Below are 10,859 nucleotides of genomic sequence, written 5' to 3'. Positions count from 1 at the left end.
TAAAGAGTGCTAGAATTACCACCAAATGACTCAAACCAGTAAAGAATATGTTCAATAAAAAAACATTAGCTTTTTATTTTGTTTGTGTGCCCAAATAGATAAATTTTACCTTTTTTATAACAGTTGCACAATCTAACAAGTCAACCCTGACCCTAACCCGACCGAACTGTTATTTAACAGATTTCTCGGATTTGGTCTCTTTTTCGATCGGGTTTCGAATCACTTTTCATATCAAATCAATATATCTCAGATTTAATCACCATCCATAAAAATGCATTCAATAAACATGCTAATTATGTGTACATTGTACAGGTAACAAAATTGAACCAAAAACCCGAAAAAACATAATGCTTCCTTTCACTTGTGTCTTAGGAACATAGAATTTGGAAAGGACCCTTAATTTTTCAAAATCTCTTCGAGACTCGTTTATTCGAGCTCTACACTTGGTTATAGAAAAGCAGTGAACTCAGTTCATCTCCGAGTATATGTACACATGTTTTCTAAACGAGTAACCAATGGAAAAATGAAAAGATAGTTTTGTCGGTCAAGTGAACCCAGCAGGAACAATCTTATACTTTCTCAACGATATCGTTCAGAGAACTACGTTTGCAACAATAAAATTACTCTATAACCATTTAAGAGAGAGATTCTTCCGCCCTCCCGTCTTCACGATGAGCAGCAGCCTGCTTTCTGATTCAATGACTGTCCTTTTAGTTGAACTGTTGGTGCCCTTACATTCAAAGCAGGTTGGCTAGCCATTCTGCAGATACAAAACAGACATTTGATTAGTTCAATGTGTAAACATAGTTAAAAGCGTTTATCCGGGTGATTTTCGGATTTTGTCAAACTAGAGAATGTCAATTTTCAAAATAAAGTCCAAGTAAAGTCGAGTTATGTTTGAAGTAAGGTTAGTTGGTCCTAATTTAAACTCGAAACATAGCACGATACTTATTTCCGTAAAAATCACACGATATCTTTTCATCATAAAGGAGTTACAACCCGTTTGGTAGGTGGTATTAAATGGTGATAATGAGAATGGTTTATAATTTAAAATTTCATCAAAAGTTCCATATCATTCCCATAGTAATGAAACTTTGATCACAAATAAGTTTTTATTTACAAATTTCTATTACCACCTAACACCACCCCTCCCAATAGTAATCCACTAGAATGAATTTTATGAAGAAAATGGGATGATTGAAGTTGGATAAGCATAGCCATCAAGGTAGCCAAGAGATTTTTCAACCAAAATCACACTAGTTTTTCATCCCATTACCACCGTTTACTACCATCTACCAAACGGGTCATTAAAACAATACATCGACTTATTTATGGTGAAAATTTATTGTATTATGGTCAGACAGTCCAACTTATTATACCAGAAAACATACCTCCTCTCCCCCCAAAAAAAAAAATTAGGACGTTAACCATAGAGCAATCAAAAGTTAGTCGAGTTTCACATTGAGTTGTAATGATGGTCTTAAACTAAAGATGATTAGATAATTTACCTATTCTTGATTGCACCGGTCATAGCCATAAACGCTTGTTCCACATTAGTAGCACTCTTGGCACTGGTTTCCAAGAAGGGGATACCAATTTCATCCGCAAACGCCTGTGTATTGTAGAGTCGAATCAGAAGCACATAATTAGAAGGGATATCCAATATATCAAGAACCAAGATGAAAAAGAATACTTTTTTACATGAATGAAGCAGATCATACACCCAGTAAAATGACTCACCTGACCCATCTCATAAGAGACAACTTTGTTTTCAGTCAGGTCACATTTGTTTCCAACAAGAAGTTTGTTTACGCTATCGCTTGCGTAACGGTCAATCTCATTTAGCCATTGCTTCACATTGTCAAAGCTTTCTTGGTCAGTCACATCATAAACAACCTGCAAATCAGCATGCGGTCTATATTATCAACAGATATCAAAGTAAACATCTAAATTATGGCGGAGAATGATCTGTTTTCTGCTCACAATGATTCCATGAGCACCTCGGTAGTAGCTGCTAGTAATAGTTCTGAAACGTTCTTGCCCGGCCGTATCCCACTGCAACCATAAAAAACCAAGTAAATAACAAGTCAAGCTAAAACATGAGCATAATATGTGAGATTGTTGTACTTACTATTTGAAGCTTGACGCTCTTACCATCTTGTTCAACAGTTCGTATTTTCTGAAGACAAAAACATGAGCACAATATCAATAACGACACCATTAGTGATAAAAAAGCGAAGTTAAGTCATAAACTTACAAAATCAACTCCGATGGTGCTGATGTAGCTCTCAAGATAGGCATCATCCTGTTTAGGAAGTCACTAAATTAATGACAGATATATTTTAAGTAGCGTTCATTGAGCCAAAAAACACTGTAAGTGTGTGAAAGAAGTAATAGAAAAGTGGTAATTTGAGGAGTAAATGACTTGACTTCCTCAATGCCTCTTCTAATGGTTCCGATCATAGTTGTTAGGATCGGGATTTTACGTAGGATGGATATCAATTGGTGGGATCGGATCGTAGGACTGGATCATAGGATCAAAATCAATTCTTTACTAACTCTCCGTCCTCAATTGTAACTTAATGCAGAATCAGATAATCCCAGGTCTTTCCATCCCTCTAGTCTCCATCGGACAGCTCCAACAACTCTTAAATAAGAAAACATAGAAGGGGGAAAACAGCTCAGCTTGGAGCATTCATGAAAAAATTATCAGACACAAGTAAATATTGGCTTGTTCCGACTAATTAAACATAGTTCATGTCCCAGCAATGAGCAAGAATAAGTCAATAATCGCGAAGAACGATTCAGAGAATAAATTTACACATCTATATAGTCATGCTGAAATTTTGATCCAAAACCCCAATAAAATAATTTTATAAATACATTTTTGAAACAACTTAAGGAATTATCCGTCATCCACACTTCTGGGTAAAGACGAACACAACAGCAACACCAACAACTATGCAAAAACCTTAATTTGGAGTCGGCTATGGCAGAGGAAAAGAACATGGAGAAATAAAAAGTAAAGAAACTTACAGCAAACCTCAATAGAAGACAGGATTTGCCAACACCAGAATCTCCAATGAGCAACAGTTTGAACAAGTAATCACTGCATCAAATAATTACATCATCTAAATTTAGTATATCAACTTAAGACTCTCTGTCTACTAATAACGACCCAACCCCAAAAACAAGTATTGGTGTGTTAAAACTGACAATGTTAAACAATCATGAGTAGAATTATCAGATTAATCTCATAAACGCAGCTTAGCTGACAAAAATCATATTGCTCCCAAAAAAAGATCAAAGTTTGATGAAACAAACCAGGATTCGCAATCAAAAAGAAGATTTTTCATAGTGTATGAAGAAAATTTACTAGTTCTAAAAAGTTAAATCATGTAACATTGCAACTACGAGTTCAAGCCTACAACAGGTTGTAAAAAAAGTTGGTATTCTAACTCCATTCTAAGAAATTGCAACGATGTTAAAAACAGAACCGGTGACCTAATAACTATCCGACCTTGTAACCGAATCTAATTTGACTCGACATAAAAAAATTAACAATTACATATTGAATACAAAATTTGATTTTAAACCCACCCAAAACATACACAAAAGCAACCGATAAATAAACACTTTAAGTACAAGTATTAAGAAATTGGTAAAAATTGGTGAATTGGGTGTGTATGATTAACAAAATAAAAATCATGTGGTTAAGAATTAAAGAAAATAACATACACTATCTAATACACTATCTAAAACAAAAATGTCCCAAAGCTTTAGCCACAACTAATATTAAAAGTTCGAGAATTTTATTGAAACAGTCATATATTTTTATCAGAAATTACTGTGCCAAATCACCATAAAACGGAAAAAAAAAAGCATAAGACGGAAAAAAAAAATAATATTAAAACAAAAGAAATTAAAAAAGATAAATAAAAATATCAAAACTATCCCGAGGTTAACCGTTATTTACTACCTTCTTTATTTCAATTCCAATAATTCTCTACTAATTGCATCAGTCATCACATTGATGTGATTTAACAACCTATTATGATGAATAATATAATTCAAAGAAATCTCCTTTATTTAATCAAAACCAATAAAAATAAAACATACAAAGAGATTATATTAAAATCACTCGCTATGTTAAGTGTAATTTGATAATTTAGGAAAGGATACGACATTGAAACCCAAACCTACTCAATGGAATCGTGTAATCACAATCTAAATCACAAGCCTGAATACAAACAAATGGGTAAATCACTTTCCATTGTAGCAAATTTCCACCCATTCTTTTGTTAATATCAAAACAATATAACCCCATACAATATGATAAAAACAATCAAAATATGACAAATTGCATTAATTCAACAAAATTTGGACCAAGATCTGCCAGGATTAAATTAAAAAGGTAACAATTGGATAAATTTCTGAAAAAAAAATTTTTTTAATCCTACGCAAAGCATAGTTAAATTTCTCCATTAATGCAAAAAAAAAATATATATAAAAATGTATCTAAAATAGGTAAAATATTACTTACTATTCAGAATTCATGATTATGGCAAAAACAAAATAGCACCTTTAAGAATCAACACAAAAAGAAAATAAAGGGGGATAATTAGAGAAAAATTAAGGGAAGGATGAGAGTTTTTTAAAATTAAAAACGAAAGTGGTTTTCCAGTCTTATTTCAACCGAAAGTGTCGGTCTTTTATTGAGAGAAAATTGGTATGACGTTAAAAGGGAACTGAGGATCTGCCACGTGTCTCGTGGTTGAAATTAACGTTTGGTTTATGGCGAACGTGTGATTTATTTGGAATTGTTTTTTTTTCATATATTTATTAAGAATTATTCATTTAGTTGTAAAATTTAGGTTATTTATTGATTTAAAGTACAACTGTTTATGTGGCGTTACCCGTCAAGTTCGACCCATCTGACTTCTAAAACGGGCGAATTTGAATAATGTTTTCCAAAAAATTTTAAATTTGAAGGGGTAATACCCGCCAAGATAAATGGGCGGGTATCGACACCAAAAAAATTACCAGTGGGTACGTCCACTTAATTTAATATATTATTTAGAGAAAAATTGCAAATACTACCGCAAAGTTTGAGTGTTTTACGAATTACAGTCGCAAAGTTTAATTTTTGCGAATTACTGCCATCAAATATTTATTGTTGACAGTGTTCAGACCACATGACCGAATCCGTACATTATGACCTATTTTTGCCGATTCTAACTTTAACTTTAACTTTCTACTCTCACCCATGAATTAACTATACTAGTTAACTACTTAACTCCATTATTATCATATTCACCTTATTTTCTCTTATAATTTTTCAACTTAACCATTTTCTCAAATCTCTATTATCATCCATTTCTCCCAAAGAAGCTATTGAAACAAGTCCACCATTTCCACCATAGAGCTCCTCACCTGACTTTGCTCCCAAATGTGAGCCAAATCAAGGCTCAGGATGCAACAACAAAAGCCAAGAACACCCAAGCAACACAAGCAATGTCATGAACAACACAATTGAACTTGAAGCCTCTGAATCAGCTCTAGTTTCAGAACCAACTTCAACATCAAGCAAGAAGGACCTTCCATGCAATCAAAGCATACAAAGAAGTGATGAATTAATTAAGAGAAACCAAATGCAGATAAGTGAAACAACAAAGGAACATAATCCAACAGAACTGGGCAAAACAGACCAGCAGCATAAACTGATGCCAACAGCTGACCAGGCCACCTTGGCGGGCTCACCCAGACGAAGCCTGAACCCTTGGGATGACGTGGAGGGTAGATCTGGAATCTCCACACACGGGCCTAGCTGCCATGGCCCAAGAGTCTTATTGGAAGTCATCGGAGGAGGCCTAAAAATGGAGTCCAAGGTCGCCCAGTTGACAACCAGTACAGCAGCTGTCTTATGAATTCTGATTGTTTATTTTGCTGTTTTAGTTAAACTCATGTATAGGCACGTGGAATAATTGACCGTTATTAGCCGTTAATCTCCAAGTAATCAGCCTATTCTTGATGCCTAATCCTATAAATAGTAGATGTAATCCATGTAAGAACTCACGTTGTTGCTTAATGAAAATTTTCCAGAAAAATTCAGTGTTTGAATTTTTTTTCAATTGCTTGCAATTGGGTTACTAAGGGTCAGTCTACCCTTCATGAATGTGTAAACCCTTGATCAGTCTTCAAGATTACACTTCATTCTATCCAAGAATGCTGAGCATTCCATTGATTGATCAAAGGAAAGCATCGGTGTTGTGTTGAAAAGAGGCTTGGCAGTCCAACTCTTATCAATACACTGGCATCAGTCTTGGAATATCCCCAAATTGAGTCACGGTTCAATTTCGCGATTAAATTCTGCATTTCACACGCATAATCGCATCAATTGGTATCAGAGCAAGGACGTGTAGGGCTTGAATTTCATTTCCATTCATTGGTGAAGACGAGTTCTTAACATCGTGCTTGAATAAATCAGAGAAATTGAGAATTCAGAGAACTAGGGCAATGTTCTGTTCGTGTTCGATTTCAGCGGCAAATCTCTACAATTTTGGTTGTTTTTCTTCCTTTTGTTTAATTACTTCATGAATTAATGTTCCTAGATATAATTCGAAGCATTTCAATTGAATTTGATTGGTGATTTGTGCATATATTGTCTGACAATCACGAAGGACATTCTGAAACCCTAAAGAACCCAGTTCTTGAAGGAGTTTCTGCATTTTGGTGATTTCATTCGTGATTTCTGTATGAAAATTCAATTGATTAAATTTCATTTGGTAAATAAAAGATTGCATTCACGTTTCATTGTATTTTGCGTGCAAATTGATTGTGTTTGTGGCTGTACATTGCATACCATCACAGAATTCACATTGCTGTTCTGATTTGTGTGACATTGCTGTTCGTAATTGATATTTTTTTTCTTCCTTTGTGTTTGTGTATTAAATCCAATTCGTGCGTAATTTCTTCAATCACCACGCATACTTGGAACAATTGGTATAAATTTGTGATTGTGTGTGTGGCTGAACTCTGCATATCAATCACAAACAAACATTTTTCTTCAAACTCTGATTTGTGTGATCTTACTGCTCATAATTGATGTTTCCTTTGCATATCTGGTTATAATACATAGTTAAATAACGAATTCAAATCAACAATTCATTGTAAGTACAAGGTGAATGCTGCTACTTCGTTTAAAGATAATCTATGTACAGAATTCAGAATTCAGAATACAGAAATTGCTTAGAACAGTTTTGTTCAAAGTCTAATTTTGTGATTTTGCTGTGCATGATTGAGGTTTCTTTGTTTTTCCTTTGTGCATACCTAGCTGTAATCAACAAATAACTAAGGAATTCACATTAGCAAATTCATTTAAAGTGCAAGGTGATTGTTCTTGTTTCATTTAAAAGTGATTGTGCACAGAGCAACAGAATATTCAGCACATTGATTGTTGTTGTGAACAGATCAGCGTGCTGCACCAAATCCTTATTTGCATATTTGTGTGTGTTTGCATCATATAGATCATCATGAATATGGAAGAAAAATTTGATGCATTAGTCAATATGGTCACTCAACTGAATTTGACTATCACTGAGTTAAAGAACGCAACACCACTGTACCCACAATACCCATACCAAGACCCTAATACTGAGAACACAAAAGAAGACAAAACCATGAGAGTCGATGTGCATGAATTTGATGGCACATCACATGATCCACAGGTGTATATTGAGTGGGAGAAAAGGGTAGAACTTTACTTTGAATACAAGGACACACACCCCGACCATCAATACAAAATTGCCAAAGTAAAATTAACCAAATTGGCTGCAATATGGCTGGAAGGCGTGCAAAGACAGAAAATTCGTGAGAATAGGCCTAAGATCAATACTTGGGAGAAGCTTAAGAAGCACCTTAGGAGGAAGTACATTCCACACAACTATAGGCAACAACTATACGCAAACTGGAGTAATTTGAGGCAAGGTTCTAGGTCAATAGCTGAATATATTCAAGAAGGGGAAAGGTTGGCTGTTTTGTGTAATATTGACGAACCAGAAGCATTGAAGATAGGTAGATTCTTAGGGGGATTAAGAGAGGACCTGAGGGAGAAAGTAAAAGTAATTCAGAACCTCACCTATGAAGGAGCATGCAATAGTGCTTTAATTTTTGAAAAGTCAGCGAGAAGGAGAGCTGCACCTTCTGCACTCACGACCAGTAGAGGAAGAGAAACCAATGGCTTTGGGCAGCTTACACAACACACTGACATTAGAGGAACCCAGCAATATAGAATTATTAAATGGATCCTAAAATGAATCCTACTCTCACCTGACTTTGCTCCCAAATGGATCCTACTCTCACCATAAAAAAGATAAAGCCCACCATAACTTCCCTCCAAAATATATACCCATGTCTTCCATTAAGGAAGAACTCCAACCCCATGATTGAAAACAAAAGAGGGGTTTTAATTAAATGAAAATAAATTATTAATTAATCACTCAAAACATATCTAGAATTCACCTGTATGCAAAAATTCAAGCTACCAATATCAATTACAGTATAAAATCATAGAAAATTAAACTTCCATTAGTTAAAAATTACTACTTGGAATCCCAAAAAGTGCAAGAATCAAATTAACATAAAGTATCAATTAAAATTTTAAAATTCAGCAAACAAGTTGGTCACCTTATAAACAACCCCAAATAACCAAACTCTGACATTTAGAAGTTAGGATTTTTATTGAAAGTAAATTGGGGGTTTCCATCAAGAAGACTTGAAGATTAGAAGGTCCTAGTTAGGGTTTATATTAATTTGAGGCTTTTAGGATTGAAGTCAAGATTAATGGAAAATAAAACAATTGAAGATCAATGGAGCAATTGAAGCTATTCTTATGAAGTTGGTCATCATCCATGGCTTTGAAATTCCTTAAGTAAAAATTTCTGTGATGAATTGCGGTAACCTTATAGTTACAAAGAATCAATTGATTTACGTTTAGTAACTTTTATGTTGTTGGAAATGGTGCATTATTTCAATGGCTTCTTTTGGAAAAAGGGATAATGATGGAAGTTTGAGAAAATAGTTAAGTTGAAAAATTATAAGAGAAAATAAGGTGATAATGATGATGATGATGATGATGAAAGAAGAGTGAATGAGGGAGTAAGGAGTTAAGTAGTTAACTACAATAGTTAATTCATGGGTGAGAGTAGAAAGTTAAAGTTAAAGTTAAAACCGGCAAAAATAGGTCATAATGTACGAATCCGGTCATGTGGCCTGAATATTGTCAACAATAAATATTTCTTGGTAGTAATTCGGAAAAATTAAACTTTGCGGCTGTAGTTTGCAAAACACTCAAATTTTGCGACAGTTATTTGCAATTTTCTCTATTATTTATTAAATAATTAATTCTATTAATTATTAAACTAGTTCTACTACATGACCCATACCAACTTTAGTTTGTTATTAGTGTTCTTGCCCTAGAGTTTGCTTCTTTTAGACTTTAAAGTTTCTAGTTCTATCGTCGACATTCAATATTTCTAACACTCAAAGCACTGCAGCAACCGATTATCAAAGCTCAAACAAGTAGTTGACTCCACCATCTGTATTCAATAATCATATAATATTTCAGTATTTGTGACTTTATATCTATTTGGAGTATTTTGGACAATGTATTGTATTTTAATTATTATTAAAACTTAATATTATAATTTGCATTATATTTTTAATTTTTATATAAGAAATACCCGCCTACCCGCAGATCTCACCCCCTTAAAAAGGGGCGGGTAGCAATAAAAAATATGCCCACAAATGTGGGCGGACTTTTGAATATTTGAGCCCACAGGTTGATTTTTTAGGCACTACCCGACCCGTTACCCGCCGAAGCCCACCCATGAACAACTCTAATTTATAGCTACTACATACTCTTCCGTTCATTAAAGTTAAATTATTAAATCTCTTTTGTTATTTTAGGTTGTTTAATTTGTTGTTTACACAAAAAAATCTTTCTATGATATCATAAATTTTTAAAAAAATTAACCTTATTTATCTTCATTTTATATTTTAATAATGTTTATAGTCCCTACATATCTTTTGCTAACTTTATCTTACATTTTTATGTTGCTTATGGTCCACGCATGAATCCCACTAACTTTATAAAAATATTATTTAATATTTTTGGTGACGATATTTTTTCCATTAACTTTCTTTTGATGTTTTTTTTATTATTTATGGTCTCCGCTTTTCCTCTATTAAATTTATTAATCAATAAAATAATATATCCGCCATCTAAAATATTTTATTTTTCTTAGTTCCTGTGAATATTTCTTGTGGAAACTTAGGAATATTAAAAAGTGCTAATCGAATTTTGTTCATTCGAAAGTAAAATAATCTACTAACCTTGAAAATGACTTTTAACAAAAATATTTACCTTTGGCTCTTAACTCCACCTAGTTAATCCAAGAATCTTTTCATTCTCTCTCGTCAAATCCATGTTCACTTAAACACTATGTTTGGTTAGCAAATTTGAAGAGAAAAAAAAAAGAAAGGGGAAGGAGAGGGGAAGGGAAGGGAAGGGAAAGGAAAGGCAAGGGAGAGGAAAAGATGAAAATACTTCATTGTTTGTATAGGAAGAAAATGGAGGAAAAAAATGGAAATTTCATTTTCCTTTCAAATCCTTCCTCTTATGGAGAGATTTGGATGTTAACAAAAAGAAGAAACTTAATCCCTTCAAATCCTTTTCCTTCAAATCATCTCCTTTCCTCTTTACTATCCAAACAAGGGGATTTACATCCCTCTAAATCCATTTCGTTCTTTTTCCTCTTCCTTCCATCTAAATATGACCTAAAATTTCAACAAATGATTTC

General features: G+C 33.7%; 1 protein-coding gene across 2 annotated transcripts; it reads right to left on the bottom strand.

Moving 5' to 3' along the window:
• Positions 1-249: 249 nt before the first annotated feature.
• On the bottom strand, positions 250-4,830 carry LOC130799513 (ras-related protein RIC1-like). 2 transcript variants are annotated; one of them, XM_057662633.1, is made up of 8 exons: positions 4,544-4,830; positions 3,037-3,109; positions 2,258-2,305; positions 2,132-2,179; positions 1,984-2,055; positions 1,741-1,896; positions 1,509-1,612; positions 250-760 (listed from the first exon to the last, which is right to left on the bottom strand). In XM_057662633.1, exons 1-8 carry the CDS (start codon positions 4,555-4,557, stop codon positions 667-669), a joined length of 609 nt encoding a protein of 202 aa, XP_057518616.1. In that variant the 5' UTR covers positions 4,558-4,830; the 3' UTR covers positions 250-666. The 2 variants fall into 2 exon arrangements, with proteins under 2 accessions (XP_057518616.1, XP_057518615.1); XM_057662632.1 differs by lacking the exon at positions 4,544-4,830 and adding an exon at positions 3,325-3,664.
• Positions 4,831-10,859: the final 6,029 nt, after the last annotated feature.

This window comes from Amaranthus tricolor, chromosome 14 (assembly GCF_026212465.1).
Source record: "Amaranthus tricolor cultivar Red isolate AtriRed21 chromosome 14, ASM2621246v1, whole genome shotgun sequence".
NCBI classification, from domain to species: Eukaryota; Viridiplantae; Streptophyta; class Magnoliopsida; order Caryophyllales; family Amaranthaceae; genus Amaranthus; species Amaranthus tricolor.
The sequence above is the reverse complement of the archived record's forward strand: the minus strand, read 5'-3'. Positions and strand labels throughout refer to the sequence as shown.

Bases quoted from the DNA above. Each gene is read 5' to 3' on its own strand.
- LOC130799513 (XM_057662632.1), bottom strand. From the start codon at position 3,356: ATGAAAAATCTTCTTTTTGATTGCGAATCCTG. The intron at 2,306-3,036 runs GTAAGTTTCTTT...CTTCCTAAACAG, and splicing joins GTCTTCTATTGAGGTTTGCT to GATGATGCCTATCTTGAGAG. The intron at 761-1,508 runs GTAAATTATCTA...TTGTATCTGCAG, and splicing joins ACCGGTGCAATCAAGAATAG to AATGGCTAGCCAACCTGCTT.